Genomic DNA, 22,358 nt, shown 5'->3' on the forward strand with positions numbered 1-22,358 from the left:
TCATCGACGGCGAGGGGCGACTCTCGTCGTGCGGCTCGAACATCGCCGAGGGCTACAACCAAGGGCTCCTCGGGCACGGCGGGGACCCTTACTTCAGACCTGAAGGGTACCTCGGGCACGACAGTACATACCAGGGCGTGACGCGGCTCAACACGCCGACCCGCCTCCCTTCTTCCCCGCTGGGCGGCGAGCGCGCCGTGAGCGTGGCGGCTGGAGAGGTGCACAGCATCGCCCTCGCCGCCGACGGCAGCATCTGGAGCTGGGGCGATGGAAGCCTCGGCCAGCTGGGCCACGGCGACGCGATGCTGCCCAAGAAGATCGAGGCCTTTGCTGACCAGCGCGTCGTTGCTGTCTCGGCTGGAGGCTACCACAGCCTCGCCATCACCGCCGACGGCTCCGCCTGGAGCTGGGGCCACGGACCCGGGGGCCATCTGGGCCACGGCGACACGCAGCACCAGCGGCAGCCAAGGAAGATCGAGGCCTTCGCTGACCAGCGCGTCGTAGCTGTCTCGGCTGGAGGCTACCACAGCCTCGCCATCACCGCCGACGGCTCCGCCTGGAGCTGGGGCAGTGGAGCCGACGGCCGGTCGGGCCACGGTGACCAGCAGGACCAGCTGCTGCCGAAGAAGATCGAGGCCTTCGCTGGGCGGTGCGTCGTCGCCGTGTCGGCTGGAGACGCATATTTTCGAGGGAGCCTGGCCCTCACCGCCGACGGCGCTGTCTGGAGCTGGGGCGATGGAGCCTTTGGCCAGCTGGGCCACGGCGACCTGCAGGCCCAGCTGCTGCCCAAGAAGGTCGAGGCCCTAGCTGGCCAGCGCGTCGTCGCTGTGTCGGTGGGATCCAAGCACAGCCTCGGCATCACCGACGACGGCGCTGTCTGGAGCTGGGGCGATGGACACGGCGGCCAGCTGGGCCACGGCGACGAGCAGAGCCAGCTGCTGCCGAAGAAGATCGACGCCTTTGCGGGCCAGCGCGTCGTCGCTGTGTCGGCTGGAGTGACCTACACTCTGGCCCTCGCCGCTGACGGCGCTGCCTGGAGCTGGGGGAAGAGCGAAAGCGGCTGCCTAGGCCACGGAGAGGACGTGTCGAACCAGCTGCTGCCCAAGAAGATCGAGACGTGGGCCTGACCCACCGTCCTCTCGTCGTGTTCGTGAGGCGGCGCGCGACAGTTCTCTTAAGAGCCCGTGCGCGAGAGGTTCGGAGTGGTGTGAGCGCGTCTGGAGTTCGTGGAGAGTGATGGAGCGGAGAGAGATCGTGAGTGAGCGGTGACCGGTGCGCGGAGAGCGCGAGGCACGGAGCCGAGAGCCCCGAGCTACACCGGTACGGGCTACGGCTTCGTAGACGTTACGTCTTACAGGGCAACGTTGTGTGTGTGTGTTGGTGTGTGCGTGTGCGGTGTGCATATGGTGGGTGTCACGATACGGCTTTACGTGCGTGTGCGACGGACCACGACACACAGTAACACATCTCCACGGTAATTTGTATACCGCGCGTCTCGCGTACAACACTGCCCCCGACGTGCGACGTCCGACGAGCCTCCGGCGGGGGACGACCACACGTAAACTGAGGTGTGGCTGTCACAGGCTGTGTGACACACGCAAGTCGCAACGGAGACGGATGGTCAAAGTTCACACGCAAAGAGCCAAGACGAGACGCCGCACCCAAAGCCGGACGCTCACTCAAAGAGTAAAAGCAAAAAGGAGAACCGGACGATGTCGCTGGACGATGCTACGGCTCTACGTACTCTCTATCTAAGAGAGGAAATGCCAAACAGGCCACACCGCGCCCCCACACACCCGACAACGTAACTGGGCCGGCTGTGTGTGTGTGGTGGTGACAGCGCAAAGACGATGACGCGCACACACCTCTGCGGCGGAGACTCCGTCCCCCACCGACCCTGACGTGTCACTGAAGTGTCATCGCACCATGCCTCTCGCATCACCCACCGCGCACCAGCCCACGATACATGCCTGCCTCTCGGCTCTCTCTCCCTCCTCATACTCGACCCGTGAACACAGACTGGCGCCCGTGCACACAGCTCATGGCCCTCTGCAGCGCCTCCCCGTCCCGGCCCTCCCCTCCGCGGCAGTCCTCCTCCGCTCACAGGCCGGGCGGGCCGCCGCCGAGGGAGTTGAGGACCTCCTGGATGGCGGCGCTCTGCTCCGTCGCCCAGACAGACAGGCCCTCGAGCGCCTCGGCGCCTGCGGCGAGGGGCGGCGAGGGGCGAAGATCGCGAGGGAGGCAGCAGCAGGCGGGGCGCACCGGTGCCGGTCCCGGAGGGGTGGGAGAGGGGCGTGAGGGTGGGAAAGGTGGGAGCGTGGTGGATCGCGCGCACCAAGGATGGACTCGGCAAAGGCGCCGGCGAAGGCGACCTCGCTGCCCGCGGTGGCGGCGAAGGCGATGAGGAAGAGCGAGCCGAACGCAAAGATGGAGAGTCCGATCTGCAGCTGCTTGAGCGAGAACTTGTTCTCCCAGCCGTCGTACAGAAAGGCGAACTGCACCGCGAAGAAGACGGGCAGGATCGGCTGCAGCAGCCGCGTCACCACGCCGGCGTAGTTGAGGTTCTCGGCGACCAGCTTGCCTCCCGAGAAGCCAAGCTTGGCCGGCGTGTCGAAGCCGCGGATGATGATGTCCGAGGCGAAGCGCGAGAGGCCCTGAGCCGCCGCGGGGGAGGGGGGCGGGGTGGAGAGGCGGCGGTGGGGAGGCGGCGGCGGAGGCGGAGGCGGGGGCGACGGCGGCGGAGGCGGAGGCGACAGTGGAGGCGGCGGAGGCGGAGGCGGCGCGAATGGGGATGGCGAGGGCGGGGTGGGCAGGGGGGGGGGGGGGGGGGGGAGGCGTGCATCGCGAGCGTGGGTAGGGCTTGCCCACCTGCACCGCCGCCGAGCGAGTCAGGCGCCGGTTGCGGTACCCCTGCAGCGCCCCCTCGATGTCGCCGCGGCTCGAGAGGGACGTGAGCTGCTCCGAGATGACGAGCGCATCCTCGAGCGCCTGGCAGCCGCCCTGGCCGAGGTTGGGCATCATCGCGTGGATGGCGTCCCCGAGCAGCGCGACGCGGCCCTTGTTCCACGGCTTGAGCACCTGCAGGGGAGGCCGTCGAAGGTCGTGCGCAGCGGTCGTGGAAAGGTCATGGGGAGTGGCACACGCGGCTTGAAGAGCACCGAGGGAGGGCGGTCGTACAAGTCGCGCTGCTCGATCTCGTGCTCCTGCGTCACTCGCAGGATGTCGTGGATCTCCGGCGACCACCCCTCAAACAGGTTCTGCAGGTACGGCGAGGAGCCGTCCGGCTTCTCCTCGCTCGCCTTGACACACGGGTCCGGCGGCAGGTCGGGCGGAGGTCTAGCAGAGGTCTGGCAGAGAGCTGGCCTACCCCTCTCGTGTCCAGGGCGAGAGAGAGAGAGCCGAGATCTGGCCGGAGGTCGACCCGAGATTGAGAGGTGAGAGATCGCCCTCGCCTCGGAGTCGGCCGGCCGCGCGAGGAAGGCGTACCACTGGTAGCGGCCGCGCCTGGAGGGCGGTTCAGAGAAGGCTCAGAGGAGGAGGCTCCGAGAAAGGTCCGGCAGCGGCGCAGCACCGCCCAAATGTCGGTGATGAGAGAGCACTGCCATCTCGGCTGCATCTCGTCTGCATCTCGTCTGCATCTCGTCTGCATCTCGGCTGCATCTCGTCTGCATCTCGTCTGCATCTCGTCTGCATCTCGGCTGCATCTCGGCTGCATCTCGGCTGCATCTCGGCTGTATCTCGGCTGCGTCTCGGCTGCATCTCGCCCGATGTCGGTGATGACAAAGTACTGCTGCGGCCCGATGTACACCTTGTAGCCACACTCGGGGTCCCCTCCCCCGTACTCCAGCTCGCCTACCCGACGTCCGCAGGCACGCGTGACGGAGCGACACTCCAGCCGCCCGCCCTGCCGCCACTCGCGAATAATCTCGCCCGCAAAGACGGTGTAGCCAGAGTCGGTGATCTCGGGTAATCTCGGGTGATCTCGGGTGATCTCGGGTGATCTCGGGTGATCTCGGGTGATCTCGTGTAATCTCGGGTGATCTCGGGTGATCTCGCCCGCAAAGACGGTGTAGCCAGAGTAGGTGACGCCGGACCCCTCGCCGCGCGCGGGCGTCTCCGTCATCGCCGCGCGCACGTTGGACCAGATGCCGTCGGCCCCGATGAGGACGTCGCCGTGCACCTGCTCGCCCGTCTGCAGCGTGGCGACGACGCCGCCGTCGCTGCGCTTCTCGTAAGACTCGACGCCGGCGCCGAGCCGCAGGTTGTCGTGCGTGCGCCGCATCAGGATCTCCTGCAGCTCCGGCCGCTCGACCACGCAAGTGAAGGGCATCTCTCGCGACTCGGCGGGTGAGCGGAGGTCGAACTTTGCGTACCACTCGTCGCGGACGCCGTCCTAGCAGCGACGATAACGATAGTGGGAGGGTGTGCCATCGCGTCGCAAAGGTGCCGTGCTCGTGTCATGCCGGTGTGTGTGGCTCAGCAGGTGGCAGCAGGTGCGGTGGCAGCAGGTGGCAGCAGCAGGTGCGGTGGCAGCAGCAGCAGGTGGCAGCAGCAGGTGCGGTGGCAGCAGGTGCGGTGGCAGCAGGTGCGGTGGCAGCAGGTGCGGTGGCAGCAGGTGGCAGCAGGTGCGGTGGCAGCAGGTGCGGTGGCAGCAGGTGCGGTGGCAGCAGGTGCGGTGGCAGCAGGTGGCAGCAGGTGCGGTGGCAGCAGGTGCGGTGGCAGCAGGTGCGGTGGCAGCAGGTGCGGTGGCAGCAGGTGGCAGCAGGTGCGGTGGCAGCAGGTGCGGTGGCAGCAGGTGCGGTGGCAGCAGGTGCGGTGGCAGCAGGTGGCAGCAGGTGCGAGGCGGCGCCTTGATGCCGTTGGTCCGGTTGCCGGTCCACGTCGCGCGCGCCTCGATCTGCTTGTACAGCTCCTCGTCGATCGAGCGGAAGCCCTGCGGGCGAGCGAGGTGCACAGGTGAGGGCGGCGGGGTTGAGGGCGGGGCCGGCGGGCGGCGGCGGCGACGGCGGCGGCGAGACGCAACCGTCTAGGCTCTTGTGAGCGGTGCGTGCATTCGCGAGCGCGGCGGCGGCGAGGAAAGCTGGGCAGTGAGAGCGACGGCGGAGGAGAGAGAGGCAGCGGCGAGGAGGAGGCAGCAGCGCTGGCGCCTGCATCGCGTTTGACGCGAGCTGGATCGGGCCGCCAAACTTTTTGAACTCGGAGGTGCGCTCGAGGACGGTGTAGGTGACCGGCGCGTCCGACAGCTCCAGGCAGTTGGCGAGCGCCAGCCCGCCCACGCCGCCGCCAGCAATCAGCACGTGCAGCGGAGCACTGCTACTGATGGCGTCGGGCGCCGGCGACGCGGCCTGCTGCGGCGGCGCGTCGACGGCGGACATGCGCGGCGCGGCGGGGCTGAGCCGCAGCGAGGCGGACGGGCCGGCGAAAGACAGAAGAGCGACGGTAGCCGACAGCAGCGGCATGTGGGCACGAAGAACAGGCGAGCGATTCCTTCGCTGTGCTTTGGGAGCTTTACCCGACTCTTCCCGGCGCAGGTGTGAATAGGTTTTTGTTGTTGTTTGTTGTGATCTGTGGGGGTTTGATGCTCCAGCTTGTCGAGGTGGTCCGTCATGATTTGCCAGCAGCGGTCCTCCGCGGAGAGGTCCGGCGCGCAGCGCGGCGATGTCGAAGTCGCAGCGGAGGCGCTCCTGCAGGCTGCAGCCGCTGCAGCTCCGGCTTGAGCTCGAAGCCTGCGCGAATCAGCTCGAGCAGCTTTGGCGATTCCTTCTGTGCGTTGTGTGAATAGGTTTTTGTTGTCCTCGATCTCTCCCTACGCTCCCTTCCCCTCTCTCACACACACAAAACCCCGGGCCCAAGAACGCGCACACGACAGTCGAGAACAGACAGCGACGACAGTCGGACGGCACACTGGGTCCCAGGTGCCAGGAGGGCGAACGCCGACTCCAGACGCGCTCCAAACCTCTCGCGCACGGGATCCTAGGACAACTACTGCCGCGCGCCGCGCGCCCCACAACCACGACGAGAGGACGGTGGGTCAGGCCCACGTCTCGACCTTCTTGGGCAGCAGCTGGTCGGACAGGTCCTCTCCGTGGCCTAGACAGCCGTGGCCGCCCTCGCCCCAGGTAAAGACGGCGCCGTCGGCGGTGATGGCGAGGCTGTGTTCTTCCCCTGCCGACACAGCGACGACACGCTGGCCCGCAAAGGCCTCGATCTTCTTCGGCAGCAGCTGGCCCTGCTCGTCGCCGTGGCCCAACCGGCCGTAGTCTCCATCGCTCCAGCTCCAAGCGGCGCCGTCCCACCGCCGACGGCAATCTCTATCGCCCCAGCTCCAAGCGGCGCCGTCAGCGGTGAGGGCGAAGCTGTGCTCGAATCCCGCCGACACAGCGACGACGCGCTGCCCTGCCAAAGCCTCGACCTTCTTCGGCAGCAGCTGGCGCTGCCTGTCGCCGTGGCCCAACCGGCCGTGGTCTCCACAGCCCCAGCTCCAGACAGCGCCGTCGGCGGTGATGGCGAGGCTGTGCGCGTCTCCAGCCGCCACAGCAACGACGCGCTGGCCTGCAAAGGCCTCGATCTTCTTCGGCAGCAGCTGGTTCTGCTGAACGCCGTGGCCCAGCCGGCCATAGGCTCCGCCGCCCCAGCTCCAGACAGCGCCGTCGGCGGCGAGGGCGAGGCTGTGGTCGCCTGCAGCCGCCACAGCGACGACGCGCTGCCCTGCCAAAGCCTCGACCTTCTTCGGCAGCAATGGCTCTTCGTGGCCGTGGCCCAACAGGCCATGGGGTCCATCGCCCCAGCTCCAGACGGCGCCGTCGGCGGTGACGGCGAAGCTGTGGAAAGGCCCTGCCGACACGGCGACGACGCGCTGGCCAGCAAAGGCCTCGATCTTCTTGGGCAGCCACTGGTTCTGCGTATCGCCGTGTCCCAGCTGGCCAAAAAAGGCAAAGGCTCCCCCACCCCAGCTCCAGATGCTGCTGTCAGCAGCGAGGGCGAGGATGTGCGCAAGTCCCGCCGACACGCTCACGGCACGCTCGCCGCCCAGCGTCGACGGGACGCGGGTCGGCGTGTTGAGCCGCGTCACGCCCTCGCCGTGGCCGAGGAGGCCTGGGATGTCATCATGCGCCGAGCCGCACGACGAGAGCCGCCCCTCGCCGTCGATGAAGACGCTGTGCTGACGGCCTGCGGCCGCCCTTGCCGGCGGGTTGGCCTCGCGCAGCAGCGCAGCGAAGCACAGCCACCGCACGGCACAGCTCTCGCCCTCTGGCTGCGCCGGCAGCTCCAAGCCGCGCTCTTGCGCCCACAAGCGGATGGCCTCCACCGCAAGCGAGGCGTGGAAAAGGAGCGAGACGGCCGCGACGCGAGCGATGTCGGCGGGGTCGCAGCGAGAGAGGGCGCGCACGAGGAGCTCTCTGGGGAGGTCGAGGAGGCGGGCGGGCGGCGGCGTGCTCGGCGAGGGCGCGGCGGTGGTGGCGGAGGCGAGGCGGCGCGAGCGGCGCGAGCGGCGCGGCGGGGTGGACATCGCGAGAAAAAGAAAAATAGCCCGCGCAGCGAAAACCCGCCTCCCGGGTACGGTCGGTAACCAAGGCTGTGCAAACCTACGGGCTATGCGGATCCGGTGGCGACGTCCCGTCCTGCACTGACCTCCGCGGGACGATTCTCCGCGGGAGAGGCACCGGCGTATAGTCTGCGACCACCTGCACGCTAGCCCGCACGATCGTCGACGGCAAGGCGACGACTGCCCGCACCGCCCGCTCCTCAATCGGCTCCGGCCGGTTCGTCGCCATCGGGAGAGGTGCCTCTGCGGCCTGCCGACCAGATGAGCTAGAGCGCGAGTAGCTCGAGCAGCACGAGCCTACATTGCACACACTCACCCCGCGTGTACTGCATAGTGAGAGCGGTCGCATCACACAGCGGAAGTCAGCGCCGAATACCCGTGGTCCTCTGTGGAGTGCGCTGATCGGATCTGTCTCCCGCATCTGGCAGCGCGAGATGTGGGGAGATGTGGGGAGATGTGGGGAGATGTTCCTCATCTAGCGGCGCGAGCCGCTCTTCTCGACTCCAGACGCCGTCGACTCGCTCGGCCCCCCACCGACCGTCGTCGAGCGCCGCTGCTCCAGATGCTTGAGCGCCGCTGGAGCGGTGAAGTTCGACTCCTGGCTCGGGCGGTGGAGCGCCTAAAAGTAGTCGTGAGCGGCAAGGGAGGGAGTAAGGAGAGAGTGCAGCTCGGCTGTTGGCTCGCGGGCTCGCGGGGCGGCGTGGCGCCTCCGTGCTGCCCATATGCGGCGGAGGGGCGAAGGTCGGGTCGGCCTCGCTGCCCGTCCGCTGCATCCCTGCGAGCGCGTACCTAGTTAAATGTGAGGCCAACGACGGTGATGACGGTGAGGCGGTGAGGTGGTGACGACAGAAGGCGTGCAGAGCCCGCTCCTATACAAGCGGAGCGTCGGACACTCGCGGTTGAGAAGGAAGAGCCGGTGCACTGACTGCGACCCAGGCGAGGCGGTGCCAGCGGAGGGCATCGCCCCTCAAGCCCCTGCGGCGGGAGAAGGGGGCAATAGGGGCGGTGGGGGCGCGGCTGGATGGGGGAGAAGGGAGGCGGCGGCGTGGAGAGCGCGGGGCGCGGTCTGCACCTCTCGCTCTTCTCTGGCAGCGGGGCCTCCTTGCCCGGCGGAAGGCCTAGTGGAGAGTGTCGGTTGGTGGTGAGTGGAAAGTGAATCGTTCGTGAGCGGCGCGCTCCTTTGCCGGGAGGCAGACCGGGCACGCTCATCACTCCGTGGCGTCGAGCCTAAGAAGGGCAGGAAGTAAGTGAAGGGGGTAGGTGCATGAACAGTCAGTGCAGGAAGTAAGTGCAGGAATTCCGTGTCCGGACACAGGAGAGGGGGGTGGGGGGGGGGGGTGTCTCTTGGGAAACAGAGAGGGGCGCGCCTTCTTTGTGAGCCGCCCCTCTCCCGCTGACCAGGCCCGGGAGAGGCCGGACGGCGAGCGGGGGAGGCCGTCGGCGCTCGAGCGGGCCTAGCCGCAATCCTCCTCCTCCTCATCCTCCTCATGCGTCGACGATGCTGCATCATAGTTAATGACAGTTGGTGCCCCGTTTATCGAGCGGCGGGCCGCGGAGGAGGAGCTCAGGACGATGTGTGCGCCTACCGTCCGGGAAAGGGGGGGGGGGGGGGGGGGCTGAGGCTGCGACGTTGTGCCCGCTGCGCCGGCCTGTGGCGAGCGTCTCACCTTCCTTTGCGCGGTCCCAGGCCATGAGCGCGCCGCGGCATGCCAAGACAATCAGGTCCCAGGGGCGAGGCACGCGCTCCCGCTTTCGCAGGGCGTTGAGGGCGACGACGGTGTACACAACGACGAGGACAATCATGACAAAGGCGCCTGATGATGATGATGGGAGCGGGCCGAATCATGTCAGACTGTTGCTTCCACAGCGCTGGCCTCTCCCGGGCTCACATATCGCCCCGGCATAGATGGAATGGACGAGCTCCTTGCAGGACCCATTCTCGTAACATTTCGTGAATGTGTCCGTGGAATTGCAGGTCTCGTAAGAGTAGAAAACGCCGTCGTCAAAGAAGGCTGACGGCTTATACGCCGCCGTCGTGCACGCACTTTTGTTGACGTAGCACCACTCTGAAGTGCAAAAGTCGGGATCGTCATTGAGTTTCAATTTGCTGTGCGGCTCGCAAAAAGGAGGCCGATCCACATCGTATGACTTGCAGCCTTGCCATCCGTAAGACGCCTCGTACTCGTACTTCTTGTCATAGATGACTGCGATCTGCGGCGCAGAGAGGATCTGAATCAGGCACTGACAGCCCTCGCGTCCGGTGTTCGCGGAGACGTCGGCCATTCTCGTTATGTGCGAGCGTGGCTTGCGTGACGGCGATCAACCTTGCAAGCCGCTGGGGGCCGGCGCAAGCAGCTTGCAGCTTGCGTGACGGCGGTCTCCTTTTGCACAGGGCCGCCTCTTTCGGCGTTTTTTTTGACACACTAGTGATGGTGATGCAAGGGGAAAAACTGCGGCTTGGTGGCGGCGTTCCGTCCTCCCATCTCTCCTTAGTGTCTGTTTTCTTTTTTCTTTTTACGGACTCCAAGTGCTCCAAGTGCCCGGGTCCTGGGCGCTCCTCGCGGAGATGCTTTCGCGGGACAAACACATCTCTCCCACATGCGTCATGCCCCCCTCCCAGCCACAACACGGCAGACGCCTCTCCAACTCACACCGAACACGACGTGCAGGATCGCATCCGCGATCCGGCGAAATCGCACTCCTCACGCGTTGAACTTGGCGGGCCGCAGGACGGAGAAGCCAGTCCCCCGCGCGCACGGGTTCGCGTTCATCTCCTCCTCCTGCTTGCGCTTCTCCTCCGCCGTCAGGAAGAGCGACTTGTACACGGACGAGCTCGACGCCTACACAAAACAGACAGGTGGGACGAGAGAGCACGGGCTCGCCGCAGCGAGGCCGCGCGCGACGCCTTTTCGCGAATCGAGGCCTCCCACTCCCGCTCCCGCTTAGCGCCGCCGCCCGCCGCAGCGCCCGCCGCGGCTTGACTCGTCCGCGCCTTGGCCGCGCCCGCCGCCGCGCCCGCCGCCAGCTTGGGTTGTACGGCGCCAGCCGCTGCGGCATCGCCCGCGTCGCCCCCTCCGCCGCTGCCGCTAGCGCCGGCTGCTGCTGCTGCTGCTGCTGCGGCGGCGGCGGCCTTTTGCGCCTTCTTGCCGCCCTTGGCAGCCTTTGCCGCCTTGGCTGCTGCGCGCCGCTCCTCGTGCCTCTGCTCGAGCGCCTGGGGGGGACGGGGGGCTCCGGGAAGGGTCGAGGGGGACGCCGCCCGCTCGTCGCCGCTGCTGGGGAGGGCGGCGGAGGGGGCGGGCGGCGGCGGCGCGGCGGGGGCAGGCGGCGGCGGCGGGGGCGGCGGAGGGGCTAGTGGGGTGCGGGGGCGGCGGAGGGGCTAGTGGTGTGTGCGCCTCGCGCTGCTCCGCGTTTGGGTTGAGGTGTACGGTGTCTCCCTCGCCTATTGGTGCACCAATACGGAGGTTGCAAAAGGGGGGGGGGGGGGGGAGGTGCAGGGGGGGTGCAGGGGAGGAGTATGGGAGAGCTAGGCGAGATGGAGTCCCTCGGCGGGATCTCGGCGGGATCTCGGCGGGATCTCGGCTGAATCTCGGCTGGATCTCGCCCAGAGGGACGTCCGTCACGGGACACGCGGTCGCGCCGACCCCCTTGAGCGCTCTCTCGGAGACGACGCGGCCGGAGGGGCGCAAGAAGACGAAGGGCGAGCGGCCGTTCATCGGCGTTCCGGCGATGGGGCAGACGAAGGGCACCTCGCGGTCCTCCGCCGCCTAACTCATTACCAGTGTTAGGTCTCGTTCACTCACCATTGGGGCGGCACCCAAGCGGTCCTCGGCCGCCTCTCCGCCCTTAGCGGCTTTGTCGGCGGCGTAGTGCGGGTTCGGGTGCAGGGTGGCCTGGGAGGGGGAGGGGGGGGCGGAGGAGAGGCGTGAGGGGGGCGAGGGGCGGGGGGCGGGGGGGGGGGCGGGGGGCGGGGTCGGTGGGTCGGGGGGTCGGTGGGCGAGGGCACCGGAGGGGCCAGAGGGCCGGCGGGGCGAGAGCGCGGGCGCAGTCACGCGAGAGCGGGGAGAGTGGCGGGGGAGGAAGGGAGTCGGTAGGGGGTGCGCGAGGGTAGCTGGGGCGGCGGCTGCGCCTCGGCAAAGTCGCGCAGCGACTGGACGTGCGCCAGGTGCTGCGGCATCGACTTGGAGAGCAGCCGCTCGAGCAGCTCCTCCTTGTTGCACAGCAGCCCGAGCTCCGTCACGACGACGGGCGGCGCGAGCGGCTTGGACGAGGCGGCGCAGAGCGTGGCGCGGTCGAGGCGCAGCGCGTCCTCGCTCGCGCGGTCGGCCCAGTGGCGGTGGTCGCGCGCCACCGCGCCGATGCCCGTCCCCACGCCCATGTTTGCCGACTGCATCCACTGCATCTCTGTGTGCGTGAGCGGGTAGACGCCGCCGTCGCCGCCGCCGCCGCGGAGGCGGAGGATCGGGCCGAGTCGCCCGGCGGAGGAGGAGGGCGAGGCCACCATGGCGTCCGAGGAAGGCGCTGGTGTGAGAGAGTCAATGAAAAAGAATTTTATGTCCTTTCGCAAAAAAAGAAGAAAACGCCGGATAGTGGACCGGGCGTCATCACGGCCCTCCCCTCTCCGCAGCAAAAGAGGACATGGAAGACGCCGATGCGGGCGACGCGATGGACGACGACACTCCCGCGCCATCCGAGCTTCTCGCAGACGAGCTCATCGCTGCCTGCATCGGCCATCTGACGCTGCACAGCCTTCCGTGCGTCGCACGCGTGAACCGACGCTGGCGCGCCGCTGCGTTGGTCGCCTTTGATTCCCAGCTCCGTTGGCGCGCCGACCCGCGCTGTTTCCCGCTGCGACTCCCCATCCCGGCCGCACCTGCTCGGGCCGAGAGCCACGTCGCTCGCGCCGGCGCCTGCATCGCCTTTCTTCGCGACGGAGACCTCGTCGTGCAGCTGGTCGATCCGGCAGCGGACGCAGTGCGCACGCTGCGCTTCGCCGAGCGGCGCCCTGTCGACGGCGAAGGCCCGCCCGAGCCGGTCGAGGCTTGCAGGTGCGAGATCACCCGAGAGATCACCCGAGATCACCCGCGAGATCACCCGCGAGATCACCCGAGATCACCCGAGATCACCCGAGATCACCCGAGATTACACGAGAGCCGGACGTGCAGGTGCGAGCTGGGGGAAGACGGCCCGTTCAACGCCGGGGTGGGGGGGATGGTCGGGTACCGGCGCGGGGCGGAGGAGGAGGGGATGGCCTTCCTCCCGACGACGAGCCGGCACGGCGCCGCTGCTGCCTCCACAAAGCGGGTCGCCGTCGGGAGCTGGCAGAATGTGCTGCACTGCGGCCGCTGCGTCTTCCTGCTGCGGGCTCTGCGTGTCGGGCGGGTCGGGCGGCTGCGGGGCGCCTCCCTCACACTTCAGGCCGTGAGCAGGCGCACCGGAGCTGGTGGGAGGACGAGGCGATCACGGCCGACGTCCTCGACTTGCGAGAGCGCGGAGCTCGGGCCATCTCGGGCCATCTCGGGTGATCTCGACACCATCTCGGGCTGTAGGTTCTCGACCTCGAGAGCGGCGGCGTCGCGGCCGTCGACGTGACGCCGCTGCGCGACGCGCTCGAGCAGCAGCTGTCTCTTCCACCGGCAGGCGTCACGCTCGGCCGGCTGGACAGCAAGCAGCTCATCAGAGACGAGCCGGTTCGCTGTGCGGTCAGCGCCGCCGACGGGCACTTCCTCTTCCACAGCGAGCACGCAGAGCTCAATTAATTAATTAACTAAGTAACGTCAATTAATTAGGCACTTCCTCTTCCACGCGAGCACGCAGAGCGGCGCCAAGGTCGCCGCGGCCCTGGCGCTGCCGGACCACGTCGCCCCGCAAGACGGGGGGCCGAGAGGCGGGCGGGGCGGCGGCGCTGCTGCGCCAGCCGTCTCGGGGGGAGTCGTGTTTGCGCGCCGCTGGCCGAGCTCGCACAAGATCGCGCGCCTGCGGTCGCCTCTCGAGAAGCCGTGCGGGGGGGGGTGCCTGCTGCTGTGGGAGGAGAGCGCCTGGAGTGCGGTGAGCACGCCTCCTCCTCCTCCTCCTCCTCCTCCTCCTCCTCCTCCTCCTCCTCCTCCTCCTCCTCCTCCTCCGCCTCCTCCTCCGCCTCCGCCTCCTCCTCCTCCTCCTCCTCCGCCTCCGCGGTCCCGCCGCCTCGACCCTTCCCCGAACCTTCTCGGCAGCCTTCCCCTGCAGGTCAGCAGTCTTGCTCGGGGAGCCGCGCCTCTCCCGGCCGCAGACCCGTTCAGCAGCCGCCACGCCGACCCGGCGAGATTACCCGAGATTACCCGAGATTTACCGAGATTTCCCGAGATTACCCAAGATTACCCGAGATGACCCGAGATTAAGCCGCCACGCCGACCCGGCGAGCTTCGCACACACACACGGCAGCATCTATCGAGAGGGAGGGCGAGAGACGCAGCTTGGACAGGAGGACGCCGGCGCGGGGTGGGTGGACGCAGGGGCGGGGGAGGGCGGTGCACGCACGGAGAGGCACACAGACAGACAGACACACACACAGACAAGGCACACAGCAGGCGACTCGCCCCATCGCACTCGACGTGGTGCTGTTGCGCGCGAGGAGCGGCGTCGCGGCGGGCAGGTCCCTCTTCGGACCCGCCCCGCGCGGCCGCCACGGCAGCGTCGCCGCCGCCTTTCGCTACGGCGGCGTCGGCGCCATCGACTATGGCGCGGCGAGCGGCGTGGTCGCGGCGTGCTCGCTGCCGCGCAAAGGGCTCCCGCCGCCCGCCGTGCTGGTCTGGGACTGGCGGACCGGCGTGTGCCTGCAGGCGCCGCTGGATGTCGACCCCTCCCGCCCGCGACACGTCCGCGACACGTCCGCGACAGCGTCCGCGACACGTCCGCGACACGTCCGCGACACGTCCGCGACACGTCCGCGACACTTCCGCGACACGTCCGCGACACTTCCGCGACAGCGTCCGCGATACACGTCAGCGACACGTCCGCGACACTTCCGCGACACGTCCGCGATAGTGTCCGCGACATCTCCCCACAGGCGGTGCTCCTCCACCCTCTGCCCCCCGCGCCTCCACCGGCAGCCGTGCGGCCGCTTCGCTTCCCGATTGGCGCGCAGGTGCCGCGCCACAGCTCCCGCCCGCTCGCAGCTTGCCCGCCCGCTCGCCCCCTTTCCCTCTCCAGCTCCCGCCCGCTCGCAGCTTGCCCGCTCGCCCCCTTTCCCTCTCCAGCTCCCGCCCGCTCGCAGCTTGCCCGCTCGCCCCCTTTCCCTCTCCAGCTCCCGCCCGCTCGCAGCTTGCCCGCTCGCCCCCTTTCCCTCTCCAGCTCCCGCCCGCTCGCAGCTTGCCCGCTCGCCCCCTTTCCCTCTCCAGCTCCCGCCCGCTCGCAGCTTGCCCGCTCGCCCCCTTTCCCTCTCCAGCTCCCGCCCGCTCGCAGCTTGCCCGCTCGCCCCCTTTCCCTCTCCAGCTCCCGCCCGCTCGCAGCTTGCCCGCTCGCCCCCTTTCCCTCTCCCCGGCCCCACGAGCCTTGTCCGCCCCGTCGGCCGCGTGTCGACTGCCGGTCTGAGCATTCGGTGCCCGAATCAAGAGCCCTCTCTTGTGCGCCGCCTCGCAGGTGGCGTGCCGCATGGGCGCGTCGCTCTGGCTCCACGGCACCGTCGCCGACCACCACGTCTCGCACGGAGAGGGGGGAGGAGTGTACTTGGTGCACCTCGACCGAGGCGACGCGTGCCCCGTGCCGCCCGCACCTATATGAACGGCGTCTACTTCACGCCGAGTCGCCGTGCACAGGCGACTCGTGCGTCGTGCCCGTCGACCACCCCGACCTCGTGCGCGGCGTCGCTGGAGGGGAGGCGCTCGCGTGGAACGAGCGCGCGCAGGCGATGGAGGTGGCCGCGGAGGCGACCCTCGCCCTCCACCCGTCGGGCTGTCGGCTCGCGGTCGGCATGTGGCACGCGGGCGCGGCCGCAGGAGTGGCGTACTCGATCGGCTTCGGGCCGGGGAGGGGGTAGATCAATCAAACAATCTGGGGGGGGGGGCTCCGTTGGTGGAAAAGGGGCGGGTTGGTGTGCTTCTACCTTCTTGTTTGTCTTTGAGAGGTGAAGCCTCGGAAGAGCGGGTTCTTTCTGCGAGTTCTCTTTTCTCGCCCCTCGCCTTGGACTAGGTCCAGCCCAGGGTGGCACAGATCTGACGTTTTGTGTCTGTAATATAGACATATAAGTCATAAGATGAGAGTGACAGTGAGGTTGAACCGGACCCAGTGGTCTGTTTTGGGCATGCCAGTGGGTTCCGCGACCTCAAATGACCTGGGGAATCATTGGGATTGCCTTGATTTGTTGTTGACGTTTTCGATTTTTTGATTCGTTGTATCGCGTGTTACTTTCTTGCTGGAATTCAATGTTTCGGCCTCGGATTTAGACTCAGCGTATCAAAACATGTCTGGGTAATATTCAAAAATCTGATGGATTCCCAGCTTTAGGAGGGAGTGGATGCATTGCAAATATGTTTCTTCTACTCCTCTACTGCAATTGCGCATAGGTGGCCGCGCTGACCGGCTTCTCTGGCACTGGCCTGGGCAACGTCCCGCAGGAGAATACTGCACACATCAACGCGATCAGCTGAAACATCTGCAATGCCTGTGGCTCATCGGCCGAAAGAGCCCATGCTATCAAAGCCATAATTGGGATAGCAACACTTTTTGCGAGTGTCTTCGCTACCGGGCTCAGCACCTTCACGACCATCTCAGCCATAAGCATTCGAATGCCCATCATGGGAATTGCTGCAACTATCCATCTGTCCATCGATCTCAGCAGATCAGTTTGCGGAGATCCAGAGAAGTGGAGCCACAGGAGCAAAGCGCTACCAGCATACAAAAACTTGAAAGTCGCACCTGCCATACTTAGAATCATCCAGTGACCGTCTGACCCAGAAAAGATAATCTTAGTCAGGGATGCACTTGTGCATCTTAGAACCAGGAACATTGAGACAATAGATATTGCGGTAGTATCAAATTCACTGTGCTTTGCAGACTTTGCCAACATGTATGCAGCACAGATTGCCAAGAGATTAATGAAACTAGATACATTTTGACTGGAATACCGTTGGCCCCTGAACAGCACTTCAACACAGGCCTGCACCAGTATCTGAACTTGTGCAAGAACTTCAACAGTCACTGCACCAATGTGAACAATAGCAAACAAGCGAAGGTAGTCCGCACAGACGCCCAAAAATTTGGTTAAAATGAATCGCACGACCTCTGAGCGCTTTGGCAATAGTGGGAGCACGGTGCGTTTGCAGGTCGCCTTTGCTTCCCACGCATGCCAACAGAGGATGCTAGCCAATGCGACCATGGTAACCACAAGCTGACACAAGGAGGCTGCGGAAAGCACAAGAGAAACAACAGCCCCTCTATCTGTGAATCTTAGCGCGTTAGGGCTTTCGCTGCGCTGTAGCAGCACGGGTGTCGTCACCACGCAGGCCAGATATGGTACAAAACACATGCCCTTCGAGAGGTGCTGCCATAGTGGGGAGACCTCCTTCTTGTCGCAATGATCAACTGGTGCAGGGGCAGCCTGTGTCATCTGCTGCTCTAAATTCAATGTTGTGTATAGATCTGCTGCCAGAGCGCCAGGGCGCATTTAACCTGACCAATGTCGAAACTTGTCGCCAAGAATAACGCACGGGCCCTCAGCGGAGCTGGGAATAGGACCGCCGCAAGCGGCGTGGCGTGGAGCGGTTGAGCATCCCTCCGGGGGCCCCTCTGCGCCGGGGAGGCGTTGTTGGAGGCTAGGACGCAAGCGTCCGTCGCCCTTTTCAAACTCGGGGCCCACTCCGCTACGCTCCGACCCGAATTTGGAGGGCCTAAAAGTTTAAGGTGTTGCTGCGCAAAAGGGGTCGGACACAGGGCGCAGCTCATGCTAAGAGCTAGAAGAGGAGATAGATAGACAACCACACCAACACCACAAAGCTCTCTCTCCTGCTCCTCACTCACGAGGGGTCACAACTCTACCGAGTTCCTAGAGTCTAGCTGCCACGTTCAAAACCAGGACGGCGACAGTGATGGTGCTATCACGGGCATGATCAGGGGAAAGTGGAGCGGGGGGGGTGAGCGTCAGCCAGCCAGGTACGGGATAGTAGAGCAGGTGCTTTGTGGGTGGCGGTGGGCGGCGGCGCTGGGGGGCTGGCCGAAGCGTTAGCTGAGCTCCTCCCTCAAGCTCGAGCACGCATGACGCACGTTGAGTGACAACGTCGGCGAGCTTCTGGATCAGGTTAGGTTGCCGGAGCACCCATGGCTGCACCTCCAACTCCTCCTCTCGACGCCGATCCGTTTGGGACCCCTCCAGCCCTTGTCTGGTTTGGTTGGTGTTTGTTGGTTGGTGTGTCTGGGTGCTGTCTGGTGGTCGTCTGGTGGGTTGCTCTGGTGGTGCGTGTTGGTGGTTTCGCGGTCGGTGTCGTGTCGTGTGCCTGTCGGTCGGGTTGCGTCTTGTGGTACTTGGTTGTGACTCTAAGGGTTAGTGGGTTACGAGCAGGCCCAACCAGAGGAGCTGTGAGTTATGTAAGTGGGAGGTCACAGACTCTTGCGCGTGACCACGGAGTTGAGTCGGTGCGATCCTCCATGATCGCAACTCTGATGCCCTCTCTGTGTGTGATGCTTTCCCTCCCGCCCACCGCGATGTGTTGCTGAGTTAGGTAATGTCCGGACTTGGTGTGTCGCGCGCCCAGCGCTTGCGTGAATGAAGAGCTGAGCACGGCAACCACACGACCCCTCAGGAGTTACAGGTGCTTATATAAGTGTACTCGTCGGTCGGGTTGCGTCTTGTTGTACAATGTACTCCGTCCGGAGTGTAGTAAATTAACTCCGGAAGGAGGACCATGCCGACGACGCGAACGCTCTGGCGCCACGGCGGCGCTGCTGATCTTGACGGTGCTTTATCGCAGCCTGACCGCGAGCTTTGATTCTGGCTTCTCGGCATGGGCGTCCGTGAGCGGCCGCCTTGCAAACCAGCACGTCGTCGTCCAGTACGGAGCCGCAGAGCGCCGTCCTCAGCCGCCGCAGACCACCGAGGCGTCCCAGCCATCCGCAGATCCCGTCGCCACAGTCCCTGCGAGCGTGGACACGCGGGAGCAGCCCCAGTCGAACACGCTCGCCTCCCAGACGCTGCCACCGCCGCCTCCCGTCGCTGAGGGGCGAGCGTCCGAGATACCGCGGTGGCTGGGGCCTGACGGCACGGCCCTTGCGTTCAACTCGTACGCGAAGACGTCTCTTGCGGCGGGGAGCATCGTGCCGGAGCTTGACGTATGGACGTACCGGCGCATCCCGAGGGGCAGCGAGCTGTACGAGAAGCGTTCCGAGTGGAAGTACTTCCGCCACCATAACTCCGACTTCCTGGAGATGGGTCTGGTCAAGGTGGCCTTCCTGCACGAGCTTTTGACGGTGGGCTTCGACGTCCTGATCTCGGACCTCGACGTTGTCTGGCTCAACGGCCACTGGCGGCGCTGGATGACGTGGCGAGACTTCTCGCCGCTGCCGGAGGCGTCGCTCATCGCCGCCGCCGACGTGCTCGTCACGACGGATGAGCTCTCGGCGGAGCGAGATGTGCACGGCCGCATGACGGGCGGCTTCCACATCGAGCTCAACACGGGCGTCGTCTACTTCCGCTGCACGCCGGGCTCGCTCGCGGTCATCCAGGAGTGGAGGAGGGCGATGCTGCGCCAGAAGGGGCGCAAGGACCTGAACGAGAACGTCAACGACCAGTCGCTCTTCAATCACGTCGTGAGGGGCATGGAGATGGCCGCCAGCGAGCACGGCCGCTGGTGGCTCGAGCTCAACTCGAGCGGCGTGCCCGTGCCCGCCGATGGATTCGACGCTCACGCCACGCCCGGCGCGACGGTCCGGCGCGTGCATCGCAGTCCGACCTCGCCGCCTGGCTGGTCGCCAGCCGCGGCTGGACGCCGCTCCAGCACCTCGAGGCGTGCCCGAGACTAGCGGCCGAAAACGTGAGTGCATTGTCCTCACGCTCACTGTCCCTCTTCCCGCAGGCGCTCACCGTCGACCGGGCGCGGGCGCTGCTGCGCGGCGGCGCGGACTCTTCGGCCGGCGAGCCGTCGGCCCTCGAGCGGGCGCGCGTCTTCTGCTCGTGGGGCGAGTCGGATCCGACAGCTGCGGCCGCCGGCTCCACCGTCGCGATCCACTCTCTCGTCTCGCGGCCGTCGATGAACGGCAAGGTCGGCGTCGTCGTCTCCGCGAGCGCTTCGACGGGACGCTTCGGCGTGCGCGTGGCGGGCGAGGCCAAGGCCCTCGCACTGAGGCGCGCTATGGCCTCTCCCCCACTCGCCGGATCCTCTCTTTGGACACACCCCACGCCTCTGCCCTTCCCCAGGCCGGCCAACCTTGAGCCAGCGGCCGAGGCGGTGGAGGTGGGCAGGCTGATCCTCAAGGCGGCGGAGTGGTCACCGCAGTCGCACGAGCTCTTCCCGACAGCGGCGCGGCAGCGGGCGGTCGAGGTGATGCGGCTGGGCTACCTGATCGCGTGGGACGAGGAGCGCTTCAACGGCGAGGGGGCGGCGCCGGGGCTGGTGGACCTCTGGCGCAGCTTTGTGCTGCCAAGGGTGGTGGCGCGGGCCGCCGCCGCAGACGCATCGCGTTCCCCATGATACAACAGAGCAGGTCTTCCGACTGGAGTCTCGAGTTTGAGAGCTGCTAGAGGTTGTCTGTGTGCAGTCCAGGTGCAGCCGTCTACGTCTGGCATACTGTGTGTGTGTCGGTACACAATGTGTGTCAGCGAGGAAAGGGATACACAACGGCAGCATGAGAAGCATTTAAAGTGACGATGTTGGCGCGGCGCACTGTGTGGAACGCGCTTGCGGATGCGCGCCCCAAAATGTCCGCCTCAAAAAGGCCTCGTTCTCGCCCCTTTCCTGTACGCGTGGGTCTCAGAGGACGAATGCGCACCGGACCTTCGAGGACATCAAAGTCGGCTGCGCCCTACGGCCATCCAGCCGGCTCTCGAGTGTCGCAGCGCGACGCGCTTCACCCCTCGACTCCGCGCTGCGAGTCGATCTGGAGACGACGCTCGGCCACCGCCAACTCCACCCTGACGCGTCGCACATGCGCCGAGTGTCCCCCCCGAGGGTGTCCTTGTATAGTATGCTTGGTTGCGAGTTAAAAAAAGCCCGTTCCGCACCCGCACCCAGCACCAGTACACATGCCGTTCTGGTGCCCCTCGGCTGGCCAGAGGACGACTCACAATGCAAAATCGGAAAGACGTCACGAGGGGCCGTATAAACGGTACCGCAGCGGCCCGGGACACTAACAGTGAATTGCTGCCACTCGCCCGGCCTCCTCCCCCTCGGGGTCGCCCGGAAAGTGGGCTTGCGCACCGGCGCCCCCCCCCAGCACGCCGACCCGAGGTGTACCCTCCGGCCACCTGGGAGGGGAGCGTTCTCCCTTTTTGGCCCATTGGCTTCATCATGATGGATACGGAGGTGGCCAGCCCTTGGTTGTGCACCTGCGGCGCGAAGAGGAGGTGATCTCGGCGGACGACGGCCGTGCCAAGAGCGGGTGCAGCGCGGAAGAGGGTGCGCAGCGCGTCGCGGCCGCGCGCTTGGGAGCCGGGGGGATGGCCGGAGGGGGTGGGACGCCTGCATGTCCTCGAAGCTCCCACCCGCATACGCAAGCCGAGCCGCGAACGGCGGGGAGGGAGTTTTGGAGGGTCAGCCAAGGACGCGCATGGCGAGTGACAAATAGAGGCGACTTCGCTCTACACCGGTTTGCCATCGTGCGCCTCGTCGGACGATTCGACGAACCTGACGTCGCGCCTACCGGCGTGCAGGCTCTGCCAGCCGGAGCCGCCGAGGACGGACCGAGAGCCCTCGAGGCTCGAGGCGAGCAAGCACTGCACGGTGCGAAAACAGCTGGGAAGTCCCGGGCCAGAGTGTCCGTGTGTCCGAGCATGAAGGACGGCGACGATGACTATCTAGAAAGTTATCTAGATAGCCTTGTGAGTTTGTGTGTCTCACTGAGACTGTGTGTCGCTCCAGCATGCCGTCATCTCCTGTCGCGCGTCCACCCGGTGTGCGTGGCAGGAACGACAACGATAGTGGTGGCGCAACTATACTTCGCCGATCCCGTTCACTGCTTGAAAGGGCTGCACAGAGCGCAGTATGAGCTCGGGCGTTGGTCCATTCAGACTGCCGGGGGCAAATGCATACGCCACAACCACGCTCCATACCGCGCTGCTGATCCGGCAAATTGGAGGACCTTGTGCCTCTCGGCTTCTCCTATGCGTGATGCCAGCAGAATTACGCTGATTCATGCTCAAATGCGGCACCGCGTTTCTTCGAAACAGCTGCCGCTGGATCCGCCGTGGACTAATAAAACTGCGATCTCAGTGCCTCGGCACGCAAAATTTTCTCTGCGGGGCTACCGCCCCGCACCCCGCCTGGGATGAATTCACACCTCTCAGCTGCTGTTCACACCTGGAAAACTCATTGGATTTGGGCCACTTGCCTGGGCGACCCCGGACCCTTAGCGGACGATCATGGTGCCCCCCGGGACCCCCCGTGCGGGGGCCTTCTCGAGTTTCCGTAGGGCGCGGCGCGGGCACGCAAAAATCTTGTATCGGGGCTTTAGAGGTGAACCTCGAAGAATTCTCTTTTCAAAGCTCTGGGTTCCGGCTCCTAGCCGGATAGGGGGTCTGTCGCCACTGACTCGCGCCAAAACGCCCTACCTACCTACCCCGCGCGCCCCCAGCGAACGAAGCGAAAAAAGATCCAAGTACCTACCTATTGCAGGGCCCTTTTGGGCGAAACAA

The 22,358-nt window shown here is 66.1% G+C and overlaps 6 protein-coding genes across 6 annotated transcripts; 3 read left to right on the forward strand and 3 right to left on the reverse strand.

Annotated features, from left to right (window-relative positions):
- Positions 1-1,463: 1,463 nt before the first annotated feature.
- On the reverse strand, positions 1,464-5,486 carry EMIHUDRAFT_456674 (zeaxanthin epoxidase). The gene is made up of 10 exons (XM_005782318.1): positions 5,148-5,486; positions 4,850-4,933; positions 4,067-4,393; positions 3,159-3,299; positions 2,869-3,078; positions 2,336-2,654; positions 1,949-2,201; positions 1,628-1,649; positions 1,537-1,599; positions 1,464-1,507 (listed from the first exon to the last, which is right to left on the reverse strand). Exons 1-7 carry the CDS (start codon positions 5,457-5,459, stop codon positions 2,101-2,103), a joined length of 1,494 nt encoding a protein of 497 aa, XP_005782375.1. The 5' UTR covers positions 5,460-5,486; the 3' UTR covers positions 1,464-1,507; positions 1,537-1,599; positions 1,628-1,649; positions 1,949-2,100.
- A 2,078-nt stretch (positions 5,487-7,564) lies between these two features.
- Positions 7,565-9,499, reverse strand: EMIHUDRAFT_442635 (hypothetical protein). Its single transcript, XM_005782319.1, has 8 exons — positions 9,214-9,499; positions 9,076-9,128; positions 8,914-9,000; positions 8,743-8,773; positions 8,619-8,664; positions 8,416-8,521; positions 8,254-8,335; positions 7,565-8,165 (listed from the first exon to the last, which is right to left on the reverse strand). Exons 1-8 carry the CDS (start codon positions 9,390-9,392, stop codon positions 8,018-8,020), a joined length of 732 nt encoding a protein of 243 aa, XP_005782376.1. The 5' UTR covers positions 9,393-9,499; the 3' UTR covers positions 7,565-8,017.
- Positions 9,500-10,051: 552 nt separating this feature from the next.
- EMIHUDRAFT_442637 (hypothetical protein) lies at positions 10,052-12,065 on the reverse strand. Its single transcript, XM_005782320.1, has 6 exons — positions 11,673-12,065; positions 11,347-11,436; positions 11,143-11,310; positions 10,939-10,980; positions 10,452-10,757; positions 10,052-10,386 (listed from the first exon to the last, which is right to left on the reverse strand). The coding sequence occupies exons 1-6, from the start codon at positions 12,045-12,047 to the stop codon at positions 10,249-10,251; spliced, it is 1,119 nt and encodes a 372-aa protein (XP_005782377.1). The 5' UTR covers positions 12,048-12,065; the 3' UTR covers positions 10,052-10,248.
- An 83-nt stretch (positions 12,066-12,148) lies between these two features.
- EMIHUDRAFT_365635 (hypothetical protein) lies at positions 12,149-13,099 on the forward strand. Its single transcript, XM_005782321.1, has 3 exons — positions 12,149-12,591; positions 12,709-12,907; positions 12,973-13,099. The coding sequence occupies exons 1-3, from the start codon at positions 12,182-12,184 to the stop codon at positions 13,066-13,068; spliced, it is 705 nt and encodes a 234-aa protein (XP_005782378.1). The 5' UTR covers positions 12,149-12,181; the 3' UTR covers positions 13,069-13,099.
- Positions 13,100-15,172: 2,073 nt separating this feature from the next.
- EMIHUDRAFT_233348 (hypothetical protein) lies at positions 15,173-15,557 on the forward strand (the record flags this gene model as incomplete). Its single annotated transcript, XM_005782322.1, has 2 exons — positions 15,173-15,250; positions 15,324-15,557. 2 exons carry the CDS (start codon positions 15,173-15,175, stop codon positions 15,555-15,557), a joined length of 312 nt encoding a protein of 103 aa, XP_005782379.1.
- A 4,303-nt stretch (positions 15,558-19,860) lies between these two features.
- Positions 19,861-20,199, forward strand: EMIHUDRAFT_314638 (hypothetical protein; the record flags this gene model as incomplete). Its single annotated transcript, XM_005782323.1, has 1 exon — positions 19,861-20,199. The coding sequence occupies one exon, from the start codon at positions 19,861-19,863 to the stop codon at positions 20,197-20,199; it is 339 nt and encodes a 112-aa protein (XP_005782380.1).
- Between the last annotated feature and the right edge of the window lie 2,159 nt (positions 20,200-22,358).

Source organism: Emiliania huxleyi (genome assembly GCF_000372725.1).
Source record: "Emiliania huxleyi CCMP1516 chromosome Unknown EMIHUscaffold_190, whole genome shotgun sequence".
NCBI classification, from domain to species: Eukaryota; Haptophyta; order Isochrysidales; family Noelaerhabdaceae; genus Emiliania; species Emiliania huxleyi.